The sequence below is a fragment of the Diadema antillarum genome, unplaced genomic scaffold (genome assembly GCF_040938485.1).
Source record: "Diadema antillarum isolate AM-2024a unplaced genomic scaffold, OU_Dant_1.0 seq00000129_RagTag, whole genome shotgun sequence".
Lineage (NCBI taxonomy): Eukaryota > Metazoa > Echinodermata > Echinoidea > Diadematoida > Diadematidae > Diadema > Diadema antillarum.
Window position 1 is genome coordinate 82414 of NW_027271207.1, and position 27311 is coordinate 109724.

The 27311-nt window shown below is 38.9% G+C and overlaps 1 protein-coding gene across 1 annotated transcript in view; it reads left to right on the top strand.

The window, feature by feature from the left end:
• LOC139727366 (reversion-inducing cysteine-rich protein with Kazal motifs-like) overlaps positions 1–27311 on the top strand; it is a 126042-nt gene that overhangs the window by 63517 nt on the left and 35214 nt on the right. Inside the window, exon 5 of the mRNA XM_071638327.1 lies at positions 23851–23936. Within this exon, the coding sequence (XP_071494428.1) occupies positions 23851–23936 (86 nt within the window). The remainder of the gene's footprint in view (positions 1–23850; positions 23937–27311) is intronic.

A 27311-nucleotide genomic window follows, 5' to 3' on the forward strand; every position in this document is an offset into this window, starting at 1 on the left:
CATACCAATAGGCACTATCTCTTCGAGCTTATTGTACATGTATGTAGGGAAGTATAAAAATAACAATGACGATGATCATAAATGTGTTGATCAATGTCATCATCATCATCATCATCATCTACCTCATCATCATCATCATCATCCAGCATTCATAAACATGTACATTTTTACAATGCAACAATTAGTTATATTCTGACATTCTGCATTTGTTACAAATCCAGTGATCAATAGACAAGGAATACTCCTGTATTCAGCTTTTTCTGCAGTGACTTTTGTATTTAATAATGAAATGATTAATTGTAATAGTCGAATAGATTTTTTTTTTATGCCTCCGCCACGAAGTGGTGCCAGAGGCATTATGTTTTCGGGTTGTCCGTACGTCCGTATGTACGTCCGTACGTCCGTACGTACGTCCGTACGTCCGTATGTCCGTATGTCCGTATGTCCGTCCGCATTCGTTTACACGATAACTTGAGAAATATTGACTGGAATTTTACCAAACTTGGTCCAAGTATAAAGTATGATGGGGCAATTACTTGATTAGATTTGGGTGAAATCGGCCAAAGGTCAAGGTCAAAGGTCAAGATCAAATCATGAAATTGTATCCGTTTACGCGATAACTCAAGACTGGATCGAGCAAATTTCACCAAACTTTGTCCGAGCATGATGTATGATGGGACAATTACATGATTAGTTTTTTAGTGCAATCGGACACAGGTCAAAGGTCAAAGATCAAGGTCAAATCCTAAAATTTATCTGTTTACGTGATAACTCAAAACTGGATGAAGCAGCTTTCACCACACTTGGTCCAAGGATGATGTATGATGGGGCAATTAATTGAAGAGATTTTAGTGACATTGGCAAGAGGTCAAAGGTCAAAAGGTCAAGGTCAAATGCTAAAAATGTTGCTATTTCCCCCATATCTATGCAATGCCCGAAGGTATTTTATTGAAACAATAGTGTAGACATGTACTACTGTGTAAAGATTCTCCAGAGAGAGTTTCATGTCATAAGGTCAAAGTTCAATAGGTCAAAGGTTAGGTGAAAATGTTGCAATTTCACTTTTCTCGCAAATGGTTCAACATATCTTCTTGGAACTTGGTACATACATGTATGCATGTACTGACTGGCAGGGATTATCTAGGGAATTTAGGGGTCATGGGTCAATAGTCAGGGGTCAAAGGTCAAGGTCAACCCCTCAAAATTTTACTGTTTCCCTCATATACTAGTATATGCAATGCTTGCTTTATTAGTTTTAAAACTTAATACATACATGTATTACCTAATGGAGATTCTCTGGGAAATTTCCAGCCAGAAGGTCAAGGGTTAAGGATCAAAGGTCAGGTTTAAATTAAAAAAAATCTATTTTGTATTGTAATTACACTCTTTCTTCATACCTTAAAAATTACTCAATGCATAAACTTATATCAGGGTCGGTCAGAAGTCAAGTAAAAATCCTCAATTCCCCAAATATATGTACCTGCACTCTTAGGCTGCATTTATCTAACTTGAGAGAGAGAATCACGTTTCCAAACACATTTGCAACGGTGTTTGTAAACGTGGTTTGAAACGCGATTCTCGAGGAGCCGCGTTTATCTAACCATCATACAATCGCGATTCCAGTGGTGTCACTGCGCAGCTGCTTTGCGCCGTCTGACCCGGGAAGTAAAGGTCAAATTCATACCACCAAACCTGCCTCATCAGTCACACACAAATAATGGGCAGAGAGCACAACCGGAAACAACTGGGATTTGACCTTGAGATATAAACGCGTTTCAAAACGGCATTGCGTTTATCTACTCACAGAACAGCGATCGTGGTCTCAAACGCGTTTCAAAACGCCCTTTGAGAGGCGTTTCAAAACGGCGTTCCTAAACGCGTTTGAAACCACGGTTGCGTTTATCTAACCCCTGAAAATGCCTCAAACGCGTTTAGGATCGTGATTCTGCCTCAGAAAATTTTTTAGATAAACGCAGCCTTAGACAATTATAGCAAACCCAGTTTGAGGAAAGTGAACATTCAAGACATTTCTGACAAACCTGTCATATCAATATTATGCCAGTTATGTGAAACTGTCATCACACATTGTGAGGACATTGTACTATACGCCTATTTGGAGAATCATGCATTATGGCGGAGGCATCATTCACCATAGCGACATTTCTAGTTTTATATATATTCAGTGGAAGAAGGAGGATGCAGCATTGAATTTCAAACATACATTTCAAGACTTCATCTACCAAAGCTATTTCCTCAGCAATGAAGATAGTTGTATGAGGCTGTAATTTTTTCCTCTGTCATTTACAAGTGAATATGTAACAGCACATAATTGACCATGATGATATAAAAGTTTCAGTTTTTTTTTCTTATTTAGCTTGGAATAGTATGAAAATGGCACAGTATTTTTTGACATGATAAAAAATGCCCTCTTTACATGTAACCTTGGATAAAGTATGGATTGAAACTGAGATGTTTTATAGTATTTTTTTTTTTCAGACAGAAGAGAGGTCTAGCCTTGCTCAGTCACAACACTTCTTCTACTTGGGTCATTTAAGGTCATGCAGTGACCTAGTTTGTGGTGGACAAGAGAAATAAACGCCCCTCCTTCAGGTCCGCTTCCACCCCTCCCCCCTCCCATGATGATGATGATGATGAGGAGTGCCCATCTATGATTTATGACCATCGTTGGGTTTCAGTGGCAGTCTGGATGAGTGAGGAGGAGGATGGGGAAAGTGTGCTGTTGCCGTCCAGGGGTGAAAGTGGACCATGTGTGGGTGGTTGGTCATTGGGAGCGAGCTTTATCCGGTCATCTTGTGTCAAAATCTAGAGAGGGGAGGAAGGAGAGACGAGAGGCAGCTACTATCATTTTGCAGATGCAGCAGAGCAATATGAATTAATATACAGGGCTGCTACATTTTCTTGGTTGTTTCTGGGAATTCCCCTAGACATTGACCGGTTTTAGTTGGACCGTTTCTTTAGCTTTTCATATTCTTTGATCTTTCTTTAATAGGAATTTAGGATCCTGATTTAGGAGTATCTGTTGCCCATGGAGATACATTTAAAGTCCATCCCCAAAGCTCTTTGAACTCTAGCCCATCATGATGGAGCTTTCCTTGGGATGATATTGGCGGAGAAATACCACAAGAATTAATGACTAGATACGATTTGACCTTTCTAAAATATGCATGCTGTAATTAACTCATCTTGATGAGAAAACTAGAAGAGGCATTGAATGGTGTGTGGTCGGTCTGGAGGCCAAATGATTCTGATGTACTAATGCCATTGCTGCAGTTTATGTTGTAGTTTTTTTTCCCATCATTTGCTATCGAAATTGCAGTCGATCCTGACTCGTTCAAGAGCTCGGGTTTACTGGATTAAAGCTCATGATTAAAGAGCAGAAGAGAAGCAAGGCATGCCTTTCAAGATTTGCGATCAATCGGTAGATTGTTGATGCACTGGTAGACAGTGACGGATGAGTGATATCCCATATCCATTTTCTCCTTTCTCCATCTCATCCTGTTCTTCTTCTTCATCATTCTCCTCCTCATCCTGTTCCTCCTATCCCATTCACAGATCCTCCTCTTGCTCCTCTTTCTTCTTCTTTTCATCAATCTTTCTTTCTTCTCCTTTGTCATTTCCTCCCTTTCTTCCACCTCCTCCTCTTCCTCCTCCACTCCTTCCCCTCTTCTTCATGTATCCCTCTCTCCCTTCTTTGCAAATCTTTATTGCCCATACTCCATCCTCCATCTCAATACTATTTTCTCCTCTTACCATTCACTCCTGTTACCACTCTCTCTTTCCCCCCTCACCCAGAGGAATGGGATATATGCCTCAATCTACATCTGTTTACCTTTCTGGAGGAATTCTAAGCAATAAACCTGCTGTCTACTGGTCAATAAAAGAATGTGGAAACAGCTTGCTAGATATCCATTAGTGAGCCTTAAATAATTTGTAAATGGTGAATTTATGGATCCATTAATCATTGTGGAGTTCAGCCAGCAACAGATATGGCTGCCTAGTGAACTTCTAGCCTTCGTCCAAGACTTTTGGTACACCCCTTGGTAGCTTAGACAAAGTCATATCATATCGTCACTCAGTGTCATTAGCTGCTTGAAATTGTAGTCCCACACAATGTTAAAGGATGCATGTAATGACGGCATATACATTGATGCGTACAATGTTAAGGGATGCATGTAATGGCGGCATATACATTGATGCGCTGAATTGGATGGATAACCTCTGACAAGAAGGTTAGTAAAATGAGGAAAATGCACCTGAATATATGCTGATAGTATCGAAGGTAGATGTTGAGAGTACAATAGCAAAACCCTGGACTCTCCAACAAACACTCAGATGAAAAATGTGAGATGCATGCAATTTAGTCTGAATAGACATCAGTCAGCACATAGTGATCAATAATTATGAGGCAGACATCATTATATGAATGCATTGACATCAATATTGCCATCTTTCTGTGTGTGTGTGTGTGTGTATTTTCAGAACATTTCTGCTGTTATATTATGGTAACATCCAGGAGAATTACTGCCAATTTGTATACCAATGCTAACAAAGAAAAGGTTGATATTCCTCTGGTAAAATGCATTGCTCTACCTCAAAGGGATATGAAAGATCCAAGTGCAATGTCACTGCAGCGACTTTGATGGCGAGATGTGGAAGATGTGGCGCATCGTGTTTGCCGTGAGAGAAGAATTGCATCTGTGAGATAATTTCACAGAAGATACAGACTGACAAGGGGGCAGCTGATTTCATCCCCTGTCTTCTGTGATTCTCCTCTCATCCCGATGAAGAAGAAGAGAGGAGATAGAGATGGAGAGAGGGAGGGATGACAGGACCTTGAATTCTCCCTGGCTCCAACCTCCCTGGCACACTCTCTCAAGGTTGGTGGGCTGCGGGGAGCTGATGAAAAGCATCCCATCACCGCGGTGACAGAGACGGGGGATGAGCCTGACTGACTGGAGACGGGGAGGTTGGGGGAGGGAGGGAGGGGGGAGGGTAGGCTCATCAATTCGCTGACTCCCAGGGATGTACAAAATGTCTAGTTCGTTTGCTTGTGGTGAGCCATCTTGGTAACAGGTGCAGCGAAGACTGGTGATCAACTTGTCTCAGACCTGAGTTTATGATAAGTCTCTTGGAGGGCAGGAATGATGTTTCATGTATTGTGATCATAAATCTCTCTGTTTCCCAAAAATGGAATAGGAATTGTGTGTATGTGTGTATGTGTGTGTGTGTGTGTCACAAATACATTCTTTAAGGTCAAAATATATGATCACTTTTTTATGATATGAATAAACTACAACCTCATCACAATTGTGGCGGGGAACTACTGCACCAGATGGAGAAAGTTGCATGAAAATTCTGAAGTCCAGCTCAAAGTTGCTATGATTTATCATCTCATAACATTTGTCTGAACATCCTGGAAAAGATGTGGGTTGTTTTTTTTTTTTTTGGTATTTATCATAGTGAGGCACTTTTGGGTCATAATTGCTTTTTTTAAAGCATGTCACAATAGTGCCCTCTCTTGCTGGAGTATGTCGTAAGATAGATTTTGTATTGGATACTCTAAAAAAAGCTGATCCAGGATATTCAAAGAAGCTTTTCAGTTATTTTATGTTAAAAAGGAGAGAGAATATTTCACAGCACCTTAAAGAATGGAGGAATAGTAGGGCCTAATATACCTGGGCACAAAATAGTATATAAGAGAGGAATATAGGGGGGAAAGGGAGGGGGATGTGGGATGTGTTGTCTGTATTGTCTGAGGAGTGTGGGCAGCGTAGCAATGTCTGAAGTTTGGCCTGTTGGAATGTACTTTAGAGTACATATGTTACAGTACAGGAGAATGCCCACCCCTGCTGATAGGGATGGGACTGAGTAGAGCTGAAGGGGTTAAGGGTTAAGGGGGGGGGGGGGAGAGGGTGAAAACAAAGGAGGGAAAAGGGGGGGGGGGGGGGGCTTGAAGGGCCTGCCAAGTCCAATGTTCTACTGCCAGAGACTGAAATGTAATGTAGCAAGTGCCGCCTGGTGTAGCAATGTCTGAAGGACCCAAATACCAATGACAAGGATGGTGAATGACATCTCGGCATTGCAATGTCACGGCCACTGCCTAGTCTAGCAAATTCAGACACGTTTCAAAGAATTTGCAAGTCTTTGAACAGGCAAACATCCACCACAAAGAAAGGTTACATCCAACTATCGTGTTATGAGTAGAACCCTAATGCCTGCATCTGTCTTCTGTGGGAAAATAATATCTTATTTAATATAGCGTAAGTCCGTGATCATTTGCTAAATTAGGACAATTCATTCCATTTGATGTGATTGACTTTCATTAGTTTCTTCATTCCCGTTTTCATTTCAGGTTGATTCATCGTTGTGATAAAACTCCTTCCAATGCAGTTTTGTATCACATCTGCTTTCATAGCATCAGAGCTTTGGTGGAAGGCCTTTTTGTTTTAAAATTGCTCAAAGCATACACAAAATCATTCTAAATACAAGGATTGAAAAACCCCTTGAAAACTCTGTCTTTCATGTTTTCTGACTTGTTCTGCTCATCAATATTTTACCCAGGTGTCAAAGTAGGGTATTCCCAAAGTTGAGAGCAATACATAGTAAAGATGAGATGGATTCACATGGATTCAAAATATGAAAGTAGCAAACTTGTGCATGAAAAAGCCCATGTGTCGTGGAAGAGCTCTTGATATGGGTAGACTAGCAACATAGTATCAAATACAATGTGGTCTAGACTCTTGTGGGCCAGATGTGTCTTACCTGTCACATGGAATCATTTCATCATTTGGGATTAAAGGAACCACTGATTTTGGTTGGTAGGGAGCTACTTTGTCATAAAACTCAGCCAGTAAATCTTGATAGTACGGTATGTACACCAAGGAAAGTTTTCTTTCCATATCCTCATGAAGTTTGCATGGCATTTTGCAATGAGAATGTCAACTGCAGAGAAATGTGAGCATAACTTTCTGTCAATATTTGTACAGTGTAGATCCTTCCCTGTATCTGCACACAAAGTAGACACATGTCCGCCCAGGCTATTATTACATCATTAGATGTAGTTGCAAAGCCACTGGAGGCTGCTGAGCAAAATGTGTGGACATGCACATTACAATGGCAAAACTCGATATAATTTTAATTTCATGATTCCTAGACGTGGACCAACAATGAAACATTGATTTTAAGTTCACTGTTTATGTGGCCTCTCTTTATGTGTTCATAACTTGCACAGATTATGTTTGGTATCCAAATACAAGAATATCGAAACTGACAGGTAGACCATACAACATGCACCATTTGTAATACTACGTGAACAAATTGTTATCCTGTCAAAGTGGGCCAACCTAATGCATCTTGATGGGCATCTTTAAGCATCAAAGTTAATGTTTCAAATAGATTTCATATTGTGACCCTGGTTTGGACATCACGTGTACACTAATCACCATGTGAGAGTTGTTGTTGATGTCAACTGTGCAGGTGAAATAAGGTTGACCATAGTGTAGGATATAACTCTTGAGCTTGAAGGCACAAGTCAATGGTTGCTTGTCTGTGAATCAAAAATCTGTTTTGAGAGTGTACAAGTTGTGATCAAAATGGCCTGATTCAGCTTGCCACAATTTAGCTATGTGTCCAATTTCTCACCTGGATGCCCCCTCCCACACCCTCCCCCCTCTCTCTTTCTTTTGCTGATTTTCTGTGCCCCTGAATGGCAAGAGCGGAGCATTGGTTCTTTCAACCAATGAAATTAGCTTCCAAAAAAAAAAAAAAACCCAGCCAGGTTCGGGCTCTCGATGAGTGATAGCGCCCCTGATGCTTTGGGGGAGAGGAGGGGGAGGAGGCGAGACTCTCTTCCACTCCTATCAACCATCTTTCTACAAGTTTGGGGGGAGTGATACCACACCCCTCCTCACATATTGCACCCCTTCTCTCTGGTTCCTCATCTTCATCTGCTGCACTTTGTCCCCTCCCCGTTTCTCCTTTTCTTCTTCCTCCTCCTCCTCCTCCCTCCATCTCTTGTAGTGCTTCTATCATTTTTGGTTGCTAGTTACAATCAGTTACAATACTTCAGCACCTTTAAGGACACCTTAATTCCTCTGATACCTATAGATGTATCTCCTTATCAACGGATCTCTCTATCTATTTATCTATTTATCTATTTGTCTGTCTGTCTGTCTGTCTGTCTGTCTGTCTGTCAGTCTAATTATCTTCCTATTGTCTACCTTACTATTATTTTAGGTTATCTATTAGTCTCTCCATTCAATTATTCATCAATTCATCTATCCTGCAAGGATTTTGTTTTAGTATATCGTCTTAATCTATCTGTGCATCTATCAGCATGCCTGTATTACATCTTTATATTTTATGTATGTATCTATGTATCTATGTATCCTATGCATCTATGTATATGTATGTATCTATCTATCTATTATTTATCTATCTATCTATCTATCTATCTACCCACCTGCCTACTCCATGCCTGTACTTTTCAAACTCTTTGTATCTATCACTCTATCAATTTATCTATCTATCTATCTATCTATCTATCTATCTATCTGTCTATCTATCTATCTATCTATCTATCAATCAATCTATCTGTCTATTCATCCATTTTTCTATCCCTCTTTCTTTCTGAGGCCCCCTCTCTCTCTCTCACCGTTGCCCTTGCTGTAATCCCAGCGAAGGCAAGCTTAGTTCCAGGAGCTCTGTCAGGTTTGGCCCCTCCAGAGCTGGCAGAAGCGTAGGCAGAGGGAGGGGGGAATCTGATGGGCTAATTCAGGGGATGAAAGGGTCTCGAGAAGTAACAGTTATTGTGAAATCCGAGATTGTGTTAAAATGTGAGGATGGAGGTGAAATATGAGGGAGAAAGAGAAGAGGAGAGATAGAGAGACAGACAGACAGACAGGCAAAAATACACTGCATGTATACATAGGAATGTGTATTGGTGCAATAACAACTAAAAAAATGTTGTCATCAGGGCTATTCTGATGGAAGATGAAAGACCATGATTCCATGTGAATGTCCAAGTTATTTTTCTTCTCAGTAGGGAAAAGGTATATAACCAGATTTCAGTTAATCAGTTTCTCAGAATAAAGTCGGCATTATTTTACTAGTTCTGTTGTATAGCAGTACGTAGTGATGACATGGCAGTAGAAAACATGTACATACAAATAGATGGATGAGTCATAGAGAGAAGAATTAATGATGATGTGACCTATAGCTCCCTCTGTTGACAGTGTGATGTTACCAAGTCCATGAAAGGACAACTCTCTGCTCTCCCCTCACTGGCCTCATTCATTTCAAGCATGTACAACTGTATGAATATGTATATTCATTTACATCATTTTTATCCAATCTCCTATTCTTGTCACCATAACTCTGTCTCTCTCAATAAATGTAAAATGTGGAAGTCCTAATCACTATCATACAAAGCAGAGAAAACATGAGGTAAACAATTTTGTGCTCTCAGAGTTTCCAGAACATCCTTGAGATAATTTCAGATACTATGTTTTTCATTCATCAGGGTTAGAATTATTATTAAAAAAAATGTTCTTAATAATTATGTCAAGAAAATCTAATGATTTGGAGAATGATTCTCAAAAGGAAAAATGATTGAAGAGGTAGTTATCACAGTTTACATTTTCACAAGACTGTTCTTGAAGTCTTTAATATGATGGATGGATTTGCCAGACAGATTACTTGCATGTGGTTTAGAGAAAGAAGTCACCCAGAAAACTCAGAAATGTAAAGGGGGAAAAGAAGTTCCTAAGAAAAATGAAGTGAAAAAGGAGAGAGATTTATTAAGCCTAGAGGCTAGGCTATGGGGGACAAGTATACCCCCCATATCTCTATGACAGGAGGGATTGGGACCGGTAAACAAGATGGCAGGGATCGGAGGTTGAGGGCGGGCAGAGCAAGCAGGCCGGGGAAGGGACGTCAGCCCAGTTTCTGGAGATATGTGCGGCAGACAGATCTTCCACAGGCAGGGGGGATCAAGTTGTCATCTTGTTTAGAATTCCTCTCTCAGTTTCTGTGCTTCGACAAGCCTAGGGAGGGGCACCCCACATCTTTTCCCTTTCCCCTCTCCCTCGCCCTTCTCCCATCCCCCTCCATCCATCCCCCTTCTCCTCCTCCTATTCATTCCCTTTCCCCCTGTTTCCCTGTTTCCCTGTCTCCTCCATCCTCCCCGATTGTCAGTCGTAGATTAGATAGAATTGGCAGCCAGGAACCAAACAACATCTCTCACCATCATCCAGTACCACCATCTCCAGTATGACCTTATACCAGTGATGCCTTGTCACCATGGAAACATTATTTAACCCCGTGAGGACGGGCTTATTTTGCTACGACACGCATTTTCCATAGACACTTGCCCGAGTATACTCAGGATTCATCCTCAAGGGGTTTAAAAAAATGCAAGGAAATACCTCCCATCATGAATAATGCCTATGAAATACACACATTGTCTCATCGTTTGTCTCTGTGCCTTGTTTGAAATATTGCCACAGTGTTGGTTTTCTCAGGACAAGCTAATGGGTACAAAATCTTGTGGTTAAGGATTCACGGAATATGGAGTTGGGGGACGTAGGTCAGAATGATTTAGGAGTGGTGTCTAGGATATCATGTATTTGTATAAAATTGGATACATATACCTTTGCAAACAAAATGACACTTTTACCTTCCATCCATCATCAGACAAGTGCAGATCATCTTAATTTTTATTTTGCAAACAAAAATAAATCTTCGAGATAACGACCAGGGAAAGGGAAAGAAAGAAATTTCTCTGCCCGTATAGATGCAGCTGACTGCTCCGATGTATAAGGAAGCTTTCACAACACATCAATCAACCCAAGAGACCATCATCTTGGGATCGCTGTGGCAACCACTGCAGAGTGCATCCCCTTCAGTTTGCTCCATGGCAAATCAAGGAGGAAGAGGTGGAGGATGATGATGATAAAACATCGCCATATTTATGAACGTACATACGTCTTTTGTGTCCTGACAAGAGAAAATTAAAACCTCCCTAATTTTGTAACGACTTTTGCACCTTGAGATGGATGTAACATACAATTATCTCCCTGATAGACCTTTGGAATCTCTTTGATTATGTGAGGTATGGATATTGGCAGCCCTGATGAGGGTTTGTAGGACTCAACAATACCAGGACATCTACTCTTTATAGAAAATTGATCAGCTTTTGGAGTTGGATGATGTATAAGATGACTGCACCCATAATTATTATTATTTTTTCATTCCATTCAGTTATTCAAATCTATTTTCTTGGCACATTGGTTGCATCGTTGAGTTAGTAAATACACTGGAAGTTCTCAACTGAGATCCGCAAATCCATTTCCCACCTGTTTGCCAGGATGAAAAGTAGTGACCTTATTGCTTTTAGATTGACAAAGACCTGCTGATGAATGAGATTGAGTGTGCCAAAAGTTGGCACCAATGCTGCAAATCAGAGCCGACAAAGGGTGTAGCAAGCTGGTGCGCTCATTAAGCGTCGGGTTCTAAATGCGTCAGGGGACAATCTCTGTGAATTGAAAGCTCATATCCACATTTCCTCCCAAGACAGAACAAAAAACACAATGAAGGTTGGACCATTATTTGACCATATCAAAGGAAAATCAATTGGATTTACTCTGGCATTGAGGGAGAGTTGCCATTAATTCCCATTAAAATGTTATCATTAGTGAATGGTCATTTGATGATGTTTATGTTGATATTGTTCTAGAGAGAGTTCGTATTTTCCTTCCAGGATTATCATTAAAAGTGATTTTCCTTGATGTGTATCGTTGCCCTCATATCATATTTTTTGTCAGAATTATTAAGAAACTTTAAACAACAATGTGACTCCATTCTACAAATTACATTTCCATGAGGCTGTCAGGATGCTTTTTTTTTTCAAAGATCTGTCAGTCATGATATCAAAATTTTCGTGCTAACAATAGAGACGTTATTTTCCCAATTTTTATACTGAATCAATACTTTGAATACTGCAAAAGTGATACTATAGTGTACTGTACATTTCAGCATTCTTATACAATCATCACTTGTCTAAAAATCATTTGCTGGGACTCAAATTACGACTAATTTCACATTTCTCTGAAAAAATAAACTGTGAACTCTCCCAATGATCATTGATATTGAATTCTTGAAGGTTTCCAGATAGAGGAAGTCATTGTTTAGCAAAGAAAGACAAGAGAATAATATATTTAATATTTTTGTATACAAAATTCAGAAAGGTTAAGGTTAGTATGGAATATAAGAGAGACTGTTTTCATATATCTACCCATTAAATTTTTGTGTCAAAATTGTGGTGTCTTTCTTCAGGAGCTTAGATAATAAGCCTTAAAGGGATGTGTAGTTTGGAGCTTGAGATTCCAATGTTTTTTTTATTATTTTTTTTTTAGATAATGAGAAACATCTTATGAAATATGAAAGAGGATATCATTCTTCTGAGGTAGTCAAAGTTGATTTGATAAATATTGGTTTGGAAATGGCTGAGATATCCCAAACATAGCATTCTGAATAAAAGGTTGGACCCACCTTTTATTAGGAACACTTTGTTTTCTTTGTTTTGGGACAGTTCAGCCATCTCGAAACCGATTTTCATCAAATACACTGTGTATTCCTCTTAGAATTGTATGCTTTTGAACATTTCTTAAAGTGGTTTCTAAGCATCTCGCAAACAAGTTAAAAGCTGAATTCCCATCTCAACCAATACTACACCATCCTTTTAATCTTATATCTCACTATCTATCATTTTCTCCTCATTCCTCCTTTTCCTCCTCATTTCTCTCTTATCTGTTTCTTTCTCTATCTCTCCACCTTTCTTTTCCCCCTTTTCTAACTTCCTCATCCTCCTTCTCCGTGCATCCGCTCGGCATCAGCATCATCTTGGGGTTAAATTCCAAGTTATCTCTGGTTGTCGAAGCACGGGATACCGCCATCAATTTTACCAGCATCGTTTGGTTCTTGTGCGATGATGTCTTCACGATGCTCCACTCTTGCTCTGACGCGAGGGCCCTTTTCAATTTGATTAAAAGGAAAGAGAAGTAAAAAACAACTAGAGATTGTAATTTGTCATCACTGACAAATTAAGGTGATCCGATTTTTTTTAATCAATGATTCGAGTCCTGATCGCAATAGGCATGACCATACAAGTTTCATCTGTGTTTAGAGACATTGGCCGTGTGATGTTTGCATTCTCATTTAGAAAAGGGAGTCATATCTGCCATCTTTGGTACCAAATTCTGTATACACTGAATAACGAAGATACAGCAATGAATACATATGACCTTTGACCCACCTTTGCACTCCCAAGATTGCATCTGATGAAATAGTGGTTATTTTGTGAAATGATTCTCGCGACATCGTCTATACGTGTGAAAAATATGGGAAAGATAGAACAGGTATTCACTAAGATACAAGATGAAACCTTTATGACCTTTGACCCTAATTTACATACCCAAGATGTTGTCCGATCTAGTAGTTGTTATTTTATGAAATAATGTACGTGACATGAACTAAACATGTGCAAAATATGGGGGTGATAAGGCGTGTTTTTCTTGAGTTATTGCAAAGAAAGTTGCAGAAAGAAAGAAATATCTCAATACATAGAAGATAAGCTTTAATTTTAACCAATTTTTCATCGTAATCCCGACATTGTATGAAAAAACGAAGGAAACAAAACGATAGCGCAAAGTCTCAGCTACAACATATTAAAATCTGGGAGAAATTCACCGAAGGGTAAGTAAGCTAGTGTTCGATAAAGACAATCATGCCAATTTTCACATTAAAGAAAATTCCCTCCCATAGAGATAACACGTCATAACGAAGATACAAAAAGAAGTACATATGACCTTTGACCTCAATTTGCACAGACAAGATGGCATCTGAGTAAAAAGTGGTTATTTTGTGAAATGATCCTTGTAACATGGCCTTTGCGTGTGCAAAATATGGGAAAGATACAACATATATTCACTAAGATACAAGGTGAAACACTTATGACCTTTGACCCTAATTTACATACCCAAGATGGTGTTCGATCAAGTAGTTGTTATTTTATGAAATAATGTTCGTGATATGAACTAAACATGTGCAAAATAATGTGGTGATAGGGTATGTTTTTCTTGGGTTATTGCACATAAAGTTGCAAAAAGAAAGAAATATTTCAATACATGGAAGATAAACATTAATTTCAAGTAAGATTTTTGACATGATCCCGACATCGTTAGAAAAAACGGAGGGCACACTTACGATAGCCCAAAATCTCAGCTACAATATATTAAAATCTGGGAGAAATTCACCGAAGCATAAGTGAGCTAGTGCTCGATAAAGATAGGAATGTCAATTTTCATTTCCATAAAAACTGCACTCCCATAGAGATTACACGTAAACTGGTCAAATTTGACAAGGTTACTTTCAATCCATTTTTACGAGGTGATGCCGTCATCCAATCAAAATTATGTTTCTACAATTATGAAAGAACAATTCATAAGCTACAACATACTGAAATTTGGGTGAAAATTGGCAAAGGATAAGTGAGATACGCTTGAGTAAACTTGAAATTTGATGACGTCATTTTGAAAATTAACTTTTTTTACTTTATTAAGAAATTTGATATCTTTTAATCATTTTGTCAGCATAGCCAACCCATGAAATGATATGTACAACTCATCAGCTTTCAGAATATGTCAAGAAATTGGGGGGTCACCGTCCATCCTGACGAGTAAAATCCGATTTAAAATTGGCGGTTTTTTGGCATAGTTGCACTGTGTATCCCCATTGACGCACGCGCGGAATTTTGATTTTGACGGGCCCGTATGACGTCATATTGAGTCGGATCGACTTGAAACTTGGTAGAAATATTCCTTGACATTTTGGACATTCGATCCGTGTGAAAAAACTGAAAATTTCTATTGCATATGAGCTGTGCATGCGAATATGTGCGCGCGCGTACGCGTCCGTCCAATTTTTTCAATTTTTCAAAAAATGCTCCAAATGGTCTGAAACGTGTGCAAAAAAATTTTGAGCTCGATTTGAGCATACAAATATTTCAACGCGCGCGTACGCGCGCGTTTTTGAGATAAAAATGAATTTTGAGAATATGAGTACAATTCACTTGACTTGAAATATATGTGACGTAAATTTCATTGAAATATTCCATTCCATTAATGAGATATGCATGAAAATGTGTTTTCATATAATGACGTCATAGTGACGTCACGGTCGACTGATCACTTTGATTTTACTTGCGCTGTCGTCTTTGTGACATGATACATATATGGTATAAGTTTGACATTGAGAGGCAATGCACTTTCTGAGCTAATCGATGCACAAATTTTGAGGAGATAGAAATAAAGAAAGAATCCGTACAGAAACAATAGGTGATCCGAGAGGATACTCGGATCACCTAACAAAGAATCCGTACAGATACAGAAGGTGATCCGAGAGGATACTCGGATCACCTAAATATAAAAGAATTCCCTCCCATAGAGATAAAACGTCATAACGAAGATACAGAAAGAAGTACATATGACCTTTGACCCCACTTTGCACAGACATGATGGCATCTGAGCAAAAAGTAGTTATTTTGTGAAATGATTCTTGTAATATGGTCTTTGCGTGTGCAAAATATGGGAGAGACAGGACATGTATTCACTAAGATACAGGATGAAACATTTATGACCTTTGACCCTGATTTACATACCCAAGATGGTGTTTGATCAAGTAGTTGTTATTTTATGAAATAATGTACGTGACATGAACTAAACATGTGCAAAATATGGGGATGATAGGGGCTGCTTTTCTTGAGTTATTGCAAAGAAAGTTGCAGAAAGAAAGAAATATCTCAATACATCGAAGATAAGTTTGATTTCAACCAAGTTTTTGGACGTGATCTCGGCCTCGTATGAAAAAATGGAGGAACAATAGCAATAGCCCAAAGTCTCAGCTACAACATATTAAAATCTGGGAGAAATTCACCGAAGAATAAGTGAGCTAGTACTCGATAAAGACCGTCATGTCAATTTTCATTTCCAGAAAAATTCCCTCCCATAGAGATAACACGTAAACTGGTTAAATTTGACAAGGTTACATAATATCCATTTTCACGAGGTGAAGACATCATCCGATTAAAACTTTGATTGAACAAATCTTAGAGAGTATTAAATTGGCTACAACATACTAAAATCTGGAAGAAATTCACCCAAGGGTAAGTGAGCTAGTCGTCGATAAAGACAATCATGTCAATTTTCACATCTAGAAAAATTCCCCCATAGAGATAACACGTCATAACGAAGATACAGGAGGAAGTACATATGACCTTTGACCCCACTTTGCACAGACAAGATGGCCTCTGAGCCAAAAATGGTTATTTTGTGAAATGATCCTTGTAACATGGTCTTTACGTGTGCAAAATATGGGAAAGATAGGACATGTATTCACCAAGATACAGGATGAAACAGTTATGACCTTTGACCCTAATTTACATACCCAAGATGGTGTCTGATCAAGTAGTTGTTATTTTGTGAAATAATGTACGTGACATGAACTAAACATGTGCAAAATATGGTGGTGATAGGGGCTGTTTTTCTTGAGTTATTGCAAAGAAAGTTGCAGAAAGAAAGAAATATTTCAATACATCGAAGATAAGCTTTAATTTCAACCAAGTTTTTGGACGTGATGCCGACTCCTTATGAAAAAACGAAGGGCACACTTACGATAGCCCAAAGTCTCAGCTACAACATACTAAAATATGGGAGAAATTCACCGAAGCATAAGTGAGCTAGTGCTCGATAAAAATAGTCATGTCAGTTTTCATTTCCAGAAAAACTGCACTCCCATAGAGATAACACGTAAACTGGTCAAATTTGACAATGTTACTTTCAATCCCTTTTTACGAGATGATGCTGTCATCTAATCAAAATGTTGTTATTATATGACTGAAAGACCATTTAATAAGCTACAACATATTGAAATTTGGACGAAAATCAATTGAAGAATAAGTGAGATACGCTTGAGTGAACTTGAAATTTGATGACGTCATTTTGAAAATTTACTTTTTTTACTTTATTAAGAAATTTGATATCTTTCAATCATTTTTTCAGCATCGCCAACCCATGAAATGACATGTACAACTCATCAGCTTTTAGAATATGTAAAGAAAATGGGGGGTCACCGTCCATCCTGACGAGTAAAATCGGATTTAAAATTGGCGATTTTTTGGCATAGTTGCACTGTATATCGCCATTGACGCGCGCGCGGAATTTCAACTTTGATTGGCCCGTACGACGTCATATTGAGTCGGATCGACTTGAAACTTGGTAGAAATATTCCTTGACATTTCAGACATTCGATTCGTGCGATAAAATGGGAAATTTCCATTGCATATGAGCTGTGTGTGCGAATATGTGCGCGCGCGTACGCGTCCGTCCATTTTTTTTCAATTTTTCAAAAAATGCTCCAAATGGTCTGAAACGTGTGCAAAAAAAAATTGAGCTCGATTTGAGCATACAAATATTTCAACGCGCACGTACGCGCGCGTTCTAGGATAAATATGAATTTTGACAATATGAGTAGAATCCGCTTGACTTAAAATATATGTGACGTAAATTTCATTGAAGAATTCTATTCTATTAATGAGATATGCATGAAAATATGTTTTCATATAATGACGTCATAGTGACGTCACGGTCGACTGATCACTATGATTTTATAAAATTTTTCGTCTTCGGGACATGATACATATATAGTATGAGTTTGAAATTGATACTGTGAGAACTTTCTGAGTACGTAGATACACAACTTTTGTCCAGAAATAAAGAAAGAAGAAGAAGAAGAACAAAGAATCCGTACAGATACAGAAGGTGATCCGAGAGGATACTCGGATCACCTAAAAAGATAATGCTTCCAAGCAGATAGAGAAGTATAAACATAGTGAAACAGCACTATACACAATGAGAGACAATAGAAAGTACACTATGTGATTTAGGAGGTAGTTTTATCATCCAAGCAGATTTCCCTGCTCCAGCTCAACTCAAGGCACTAGCGAAGTTGAACTAGACTCCACTTGTAGGGGCACTATCGGTCGAGGAGTGATTTACGCCCGACCCATTAGGTTTTATGGGATTGTATGATGTGATTTATTTGTTAGTTTTTAATCCTCCTTCCTCTTGGGGGGGGGGGGAGGGCAGAATGATTTATCCATCAGAAGTAACCAAAGAGTCGCAATCTGGCAGTTATGGTTCTCTTACTCTCATTGAAGAACCAGACAGACAGCCGTCATTTTCTTCATATTTCTTCTTTCGATCATATATATATATATATATATATATATATATATATTTTTTTTTTTTTTTTTTTTTTTTTTTTGCATGGTAGGAATAGCTGTTCCTCAGTCAACCATTTGACCGACTGCACTCTCTGCTTGGCATTTAAGAACAACTGCAGCCATTGTTTTATTCTTTATCTGTTTAAACCACACATTTTTGTGCGTCATACATTTCTGAAATTTGAATGCTATCTTTTCCTCTCTCTCTTTTTTTTTTTTTGGGGGGGGGGGTTTCAGGTCATTGACAATATTTTCCATTGAGGTATTTGGTCTTGCCCAGTTGTTCTGAAATTCAGCTTACTTTGAGCTAGTTTGAGGGAGAAAGGTTTGTGGTGACACTATGTGTATATAATGGATCGTTGCTTGGCAGAAGAAGAGCCTATAAAGAGGAGAATTGAAGAGGGAAGCGACATATGGGGGTTGTATGGAGGGCAAAAAGTGAAGAGTCGGGGACAGTAATGGGCTGGAAGTTGAAGTTGCACTAGTAGAGACGGTGAGAAAGGAACAGAGAGAGTGGTAAGGAAGAACAGAGTGAGAATCAAGTAATAAGTGTTCGGACATCGTTAGGAGGAGAAAAATGAAATATAAGGGAAGAAGAAGAGGGAGGATTTGAAGGTTGGAAAATCAGAGTTAGTTTGAATAATTCAGTTACAAATCAACAGGATCCTGTTCCTATGTATTTAGGGCTTGAGACTCCTTTTTTCTGGGTTTTAGGAGTGAATGCCTGATGTTTTATTTGGTTTCAGATTGGTATGAGTTAAATTTCAAGTCAGACTGTCTCTTCACATCTGAAAGGTGAATTCACCCCAAATATGTGTGTGGATTCAGTAGGTGCTGAAATTATATATTAGTGAGAATTAGTTATGAATTCTTTACATTTTGGTTTCAAATCCGTGAGCCTTCATCACTGGATACGGAAAGTATCAGGAAGGCTTCAACAACTTGTAAGGTTACAATAGGGCAAAGTTATAAAGAAAGTATAAAGAGAATTCAACATATTTTCAATATTCTTTTACAATGTAGGGCCTACATAATAAAGGAGTACTAGTATGTGACTTACTGTAACTCATTCAAAAAGCAGGGGTTCTTACGTAACTCTTCACATACATCAGTAACAAGTTGAAGGATGTGTGTTTTTCATTGAAAATGAAAGTTTGTGAAATTCTGTTTTTATTGTGAAAAAAAAAAATTAGGAGAGGTATTAGACAAAGAGTATGAAACTATGTTACGAATGAAAGACTGACATTCTTTACAAATGTTCTGCGGTTTTGAAGAGTTTTGGATAAGATGTGACAGATTTGGAAAATATTCCTTACATCAGATCGGCTGGAAAATCTTGAATGTTGTTGTATCATATCAGTCTTCAGTCTAGGGTTCAAGACCTGTTTACAATGGCCTCCTCCCCCCCCCCCCACCCCTTCTAAAGGGGGTGGGGGGGGGGGGGGCAACTATAAGGACCGGCAGGATGTAGCCTTTTCCAAAAGCCCTTCAACTGATGTTAGCAGTGACAATGCAGTTCTGAGCAATGAGCTAGATAGCTAATAAAGGGATCGTATAGAGTACTGTAGAAGTGGATATTTTCGCGCGACTTATTTTTCGCGCTTGGCTGAGCAAGAAGAGTTTCACAAGTTTTTAATTCCGCGGAATCAAGACATCACGCACAGCAACATATGGCAAGCAAAAACATTCACATGCTTTTATTTTCACGCTAGTTTCTGGTTGCGCGAAAATTTCAACACCGTGAAAATTTCAACACCGCGAAAATTTCCACTGTTACAGTAGTTTGGGTTGAGACCTAATTTCAGGTTTCTAACATTTTTTGGTGAGATAATGAGAAACCTCTTATGAAATATGAAAGAGCATGTAAATCCATAAGGAATTAAACGTTTATTTGATGAAAACTGGTTTTGAAATGGCTGAAATATCCGAAACAGAGCGATTCTAATAAAGTGTGGGACCCACCTTTTATTACGATCGCTTTGTTTTACTTTGTTTTTGGATGTTTCAGTTATTCCAAACCCGATTTTCATCGAATAGACTTTGAATTCGTATTAAAATGGTATGCTCTGTACTATTTCATAAGTGTTTTCTTGGTATCTCGCAAAAAGTTAAAAGCCCAACTCTCATCTCCACCGTCAGCACTAGGCCATTTTGAGGTGTGCGAGTTGTGATTATCAATTTATCAATCACGACCAGGAGAATGTGTAACTGGTGCACAACACTCCTACTGAATATAATTCTGACACTAGATAATTCAGTTAATCGCTCTGAGATTAAATGAATTGCCCATGATTCAGGCATTAGTGCTAAACGTGAATGCATTCATGAGCTTTTTTTGGATGGTGCTTTGATGATCGGTTGGGCATTTTGCTACCAAACATTGACTGTGGAACTGGTATTTCAGAGTCAGAAGTTTCAAAATTTTAGACAGATCTCCCAAAGCCTCACTTGCTTGATCTTGGCTCTTGGTGGTAGCTTGACTAGTCTTGCATAAACGACCCTCTAGCAATCGTTACAGAGGGAGAAAGCCTTTGACGAAGGCTACACATGATGAGGACGAGCCAGCCCCGCTTTTAAGCAGTCCCCTCCCGCTGTTGGCGCTGAACCGACTCGTGGCGGCACCCGCGGTCCCCAGAGTGCCAATTATCCCCATCAAAAGTTGAGAAAGTTTTTCTGCCACACCAAAAGCCAGTGATTGACAGTCGGGCATGGAAAGGTTGCGTCTCACAGTCTTAACGAAGGAAGATAAAAAAAGATGTAGAAGAAAAATAAGAACAGGATTGTATTTCTTCTCCACTGGGATAAGACATGTCATGGAATATGATTAAGACTGTCAGAGTTTGTTTTTGTTTTTGTGTTGTTTTATTTTTTTTCCCAGTATGTTACCCTTGGAGAGGGCAGAGTATCACATTGTTGTGTTTATCTTTCAGGCTTATTTTGGGTGCTGGCAAACAACCTTGTTAAAAGTTGATATGTCCAGACAGATTAAGAGTAGAGTTATGCCTTTCTCTAGGCACCAGATGCCCTGTCCACAGCACCATCAATCATAGTACATGTAGCATTTATAGGATGTCAGTTTAAGAATTTGTCTGTTTGTTTCTATCAGAGAAATGCCTTTACCTGCTTTTGTTACAACAAAATGAATTTGGGTGAGAGGGATAATGATAGAAATTGTAATAATATATCAAGTTACTATATAGATAAACTAGATAAACAAACGTAATTAAATAACTAAACCCTATAAAGGCAGATACCAACACTATACAAGAAGACATCATCATCATCATTATTATCATCAAAGTTTTAAGGTGCATTTCAATAAAATGCTGATTAATGTGCTTGGAAGCTGCATGTTGAAACTTATATTCATTTCTTGGAGTTTTTTCCCCTCTGGAGAGTGGTTTAATAGGGATTGTGAAGAAATATACATTTTTTGAAAAGTTTGATTTGGTGAAGGAGGAGGAGGAAGAGAATGTATATTTGTATGTGTGTATGTATATGTGACCCGCTGCAACAAAAGGATCCGAGAGTCGGGGGAGGACAATTTTCTGAAAATGACATGATATTATTCCCTTACTCTTCCACTTTAATGTCATATATAACATGACTCATAAAAGTACTCCGTTGCAGAGATATGGATGATTTTATTAGCGCATGTCAAGTCTTTTAAGAAATCAAAGTTTTCCTTCCGACGACGCTATCATGATCAAGGGGAAGCAAGAAAATTTTCACTGTTTAACAATAGAACTCATGCTCCTAGCAACCTCCGAGATGTTCATTCAAGCTTAGCGCCAGTGGGCTACTCATGACCAATCAGTAACCAGGATGACATGCACTGACTAATGAGATCACTCCCTCGTTGCTAGGGGCGGAGTCTAGCTGCGGCACTATATCCAAATCTTCGGACACATTTCTGTTCCGTTGAAAGTCGGAAAATCATGCCCCAGAAAAATGCTATTTTCTTACCTTTTCTTTGATCATTTAGCTTCAAAATTTCAGCAGATGATAGAAGATACAGTAGACTACAAAATTATGTCAAAAACAGAAATCCGAATGTTTTGACGGATTTTGATGATCTGACTTCGAATTCCATTTTGGCCTACCCGTCAGTGACTTTAGGATCCTTTTGTTGTAGCGGGTCACAATATGTATGTGTGCATGTATATGTATTTGTATGTGTGCATGTATGTGTGTGTCGGTGTGTGTTTGGTAGCGCAGTGGAATGACCAAGGACTGAATTGGGACATGGGGTTGGTAATGCAATTTGCACACTCTCAATCGGGTTTCACAATATCCAGATGGTTTTTTTTTTTTGATGTGTTTGCCAAGTTTGTTCAGGAGGTGTGAAAAGATTTCATATTCATCGGAAATGCTGCAGAAAGACATGGCTCCACAATAGTCTGTGAAAAGGTCAAAGATTTTTTTTTTTCTCTCTCTCAGTCTTTGTTTTTTTCCCCTTTTATTTTTGGGTCCCTTTCCAAACTGGAAGCATTGTTGTGGAATGATGTAGCACTACGAGCCCAGAGGACATGTTGTTTGATATAAATCACCTTTTTGCACAAGTGTGGAAAAACACTCATAAAAGTGAAATTTATGTCCATGTGCCTTTGCCAAATGAATTACTTCACATGCATTTAACCCGTTGAGGACGAGTCCCGAGTATACTCGGGCAAGTGTCTACGGGAAATGCGTGTTGTAGCAAAATCAGCCCGTCCTCAATGGGTTAATATGTTCCAAGGGAGAAAGGGAATACACTTTGTCCCTTTTCTAGCTAAGCGGCATATAATGCATTCATTCAAGTTCGTAGCGTAAAGTTGTGTGGACTGATGACAGCAAATTTATCAGCATTTTCATGTGTGACCTTTCACCCCTACATCTGCAGCTGTGATATGTTCAAAAGTGTTCACATGTGAAACAAGCACTTCTAAATGGCAAAATGTGAATTCATGCCTGTGTATTTGCTTGGGAACAGTTAAAGCGATTGTCATGCATTATTAATCTATGTCTTCCATTTCTGCAGCATAGTCTTCATCTCAGGCCCGCGATTTCAGAAGTCCTTCCTGTATTTATGCCAACTACAATAGAAGGTTTTAAGTCAAGCAAATTAAATTCAAAGGATGTTTCCTCAAATTTAGCCAAAGAAAAATGAAATTAAGAAAACAATGATGATGCCTTGCAAATTTCTAATTTCTATTTCACTCTAATCTGCATCAAATACCCTCTTTTAAGAAAAAAAAGAATTGGAAGAATAAACTATTTCCCTTCCAAGGGTTTTAAAAGAATTGTGATAATGGCTTGATATGAAATAAAAAATGAAAACACCTCAGAATACACTGTAGATACAGTTTGTGATGTTGCTAGAAAGGTTAAGATAATTATTTTGTGGGTGATATTTGTTTGACGCTTGAATGGCCTAACTACTGAAAGCAAGGGATGAGACTGTGTTTGTTGACCTCAAGTTTTGCTTTTTTGTCTGTCTTCCTTCATCACAGAGATCTGGCAGTCTGGGGCAGTTTGGCCTGGTCAGTGGTGCTGTAAAAAGGCCTCCTCTCGGTACTGCAGGGTACAGTGTATGCAGGTAAGGTCCAAATCAGTCCCAAGTATCTAGCGATAATAGCGGTGGTGGTGATGGCGATGGCGATGGCAATGGCGATGGCGATGGCGATGATGGTGATGGTGATCGTAATGGTGGTAATGGTGATGGTGATGGTGATGGTGATGGTGATGGTGATGGTGATGGTGATGATGGTGATGATGGTGGTAATGATCACATTGATTGTAATGGTGGTGGTGGTGATGATGTTGATAATGATGGTGATGATGATGATAGCGATGGTACCAATGATGATGTTGGTAGTAATGGTGGTGATTGGGGTGGTGATGATAGTGGTGGTGATGACAGTGGTAATGATGATTGTTATAATAGTACTGATAATAATGACAATGATAACAAGAACTTCCAGTATTCATTCCAATCTGGATCTGTGGCAGGCATTTCATCAATACAGATTTGCAACTGGTATCAGCAGTCTGTGAAATTTTCTTTTGTACGTCATTAAACACAATGAAATTAATGAAAGCAGTTGTGTGAGATGCTGTCTATTGGTCCTGTCCTTCAGGAATGTATGGAGAGACCATCTTTTAAGTAATATACTTGCATCCATATACTATGCATCCAATATTTAATGGCAGAAGGGAGCCCTCGCAGGTGCGCTTATACAGCAGCAACATTAATTTCGCGAGCATCCTTGTCCAACTAACAGCCACCTGCACCCTGTTGAATTTAGAGAGCATTGGCAGCGAGCGGGGGGGGGGGGGGGGGGGGGGGGGGGGGGGGGGGGGGGGAGGTAGGGGATGGGTAGGAGTGCAAAGCTGCAGGTGGAAGTACAGTGGAACCTCATTATAATGAGGTTGGATGTAGTGAGAAATTGAAAATAATGAGGTAATTTTGCAGGTCCTATTCCTGTCATTCTTTTGTTTTTTATTCCTGATAAAACAAGATGCCTGATATGATGAGGTAAGGTAAAGCAGTGGACAGACATGCACACACAAACACACACATGCACACACATCTGATCTCTGACCTTTGACCTCTGACCTCTTCTCCACCTACAATTGTGGAGGAAGAAATGACCTGTGTCTGTGGGGGCATTCAGACAAAGTTGAAAAACCCCAAACAACAAATTGGTTTGCACTGTGCTGAAAGACTTACAAAAAGTGAAGTTTGACCTGTTGATATAAAACAACATACAAACACACTCACACACACACACACACACACACACACACACACCAGAAGTAGATTTTTTTTTTTCTGTGATCCCATCCTCTCTGTAAGTTGCATTTACTCCATTCAGTTTTATGAGGAAAAGTGTGGTATAGGCTACAACTAATCACTGAGGTTCACACTGCATTTCAAATTTCTTTCCAGAATGTAGTGTGAACAAACCCCTTTTTGTGTGTGCTTGAACTAAAAAAGCAGTGTTCGTCTTCATCAAACTCTTTTTTTTTCTTTTTTTTTTGCGTGTTTATCCTGAAGATGAAGCCAGGGTTCAGTTCATGGCAAGTTTTGATTGAAAACATCTGTGTGGAATCTATGGAGCTGTCACAAAAGAAAAGTTTGACAAGTTACAGACTTTACTTTCTTCTCCTGTTTTTTAATAGTCACATGGATATTGAAATCTTCAGAGTGTGCGGGGAGAAATGGTTAATTAAAGACCTTATCCTTCTTAACCGTTAATGCACTGTTTCTCTTCTAAGTCAGCTTATGCCAGTTTCACATTAAAAAAGGATACCATTTATACCACTTTTTATAATTTTAAGGATATTACTTGAAAATACCCAAATGATCTTGAAATTTAAGTTTGGCAGTAATCACTTTCATAGGAAAAGAATTCCATGTTTTTGAGATAAGAAGATGTATTTGGCTGTTGATGTACATTTAGACAGTTATTGAATCTTTCTGCACAATCAACTTTTCGATCAGAAATCAAATTGTTACACCGTTTCTACCAATTTCAAAGTGAAAGGAAGAGACTGGGATGTTCAAACTAAGTATCATCAGCTTGGGGATAACGATGTGACTCAGAGGGATTTCACTTAAATCTGTATGAAATACCCTCTTTTAAGAAAAAAGAATAGGAAGAAAAAACTTTTTCCCTTGCAAGGGATTTGAAAGAGTCATACTGGCTTGATAATTACTTTTCCTTCAAGATTGAATTATCGATGCTGAGTCATTGACACATTTTTAAAATAATGCGTCATGTGTGAATCGTAGACATTTGAACTGCAGTTGTTTCACTCAAAATTTGTGTGTTTGCTTTTTGTGTCTTTGTGTGTTTGTGTGTGCGTGCATGTGATGTGTTTGTTGAGGCTGGGGGGTGGGGGTGGGGAGGGGTAGAGGCATCTCATGCACAATCCCATCCAGTATTAAAGGACAAGTCCACCTTCATATACATTAGGATTGAGAGAATGCAACAATATTAGTAGAACACATCAGTGAAAGTTTTAGGAAAATTGGACAATCCGTTAAAAAATTACGAATATTTTAAGTATCTGTGCAGTCACTGCTGGAAGGGAAGACTACTACAGTGTATGATGTCACATGCGTACAACTATATAAGGAAAATAAAAAGAGAATTTCACAAAACTTTACTTTTTGAATGAAGTGCACGGTTCTTCGACTTGCTACTGACGTATGTTAAGGGTAATATTATTCCCCCTGCCTTCTGAAAGAGAGAAGTTGAGTGTTCTTTTGTTATGGGAAAAAAATGGAAATATGTTGAATTTTCTTTATTCTTTCTTTATATCGTTGTACTCATGTGACATCACAAGCTATAGTAGTCTTTTCATCCAGCCGTGACTAAGCAGAAACTTCAAAAATTCATAACTTATTAATGGAATGTCCGATTTTGCTCAAACTCTCACTGATGTGTTCTACTAATATTGCTGCATTCACTCAACCCACATGTCTATGAAGGTGAACTTGTCCTTTAACTCTGTCTGTTGTTCCAAGACCATCACTCTGTCAGTTCTCGCTACTTTTTTTAAAATAAAATAAAACTGTCTACAGTTTATTCCGTGAAGAAAGAAGCAAACTTAGTACATTTCTTCTACTACCACATCTGACACAGCATACATAATCTGTGATTGCCCTTACGTAAGGCAAAGTTTTGCTGTTGACGTCTTCTTGTTTTTTGAGCAATGATGTTTCTTCTTTTATTATGGATCAATCCCGGAGGTGTTTTGTGTCTGCTGCGGTGACGCTCGGTGCGCATCAAGGAAAACAGCCCGGCCGCCACAAAGGGACACCTGCATATTTAATTGACTAATTGAGACCGAAACGTCTGAAGCGGCGTGTCACATGTAATTACATGTCTGCTTGGGGATGAGGGGAAGATGTTTGTGGAAGGAAGGAGGAGGAGGAGGAGGAGGAGAAGGAAGAGGAGGAGGA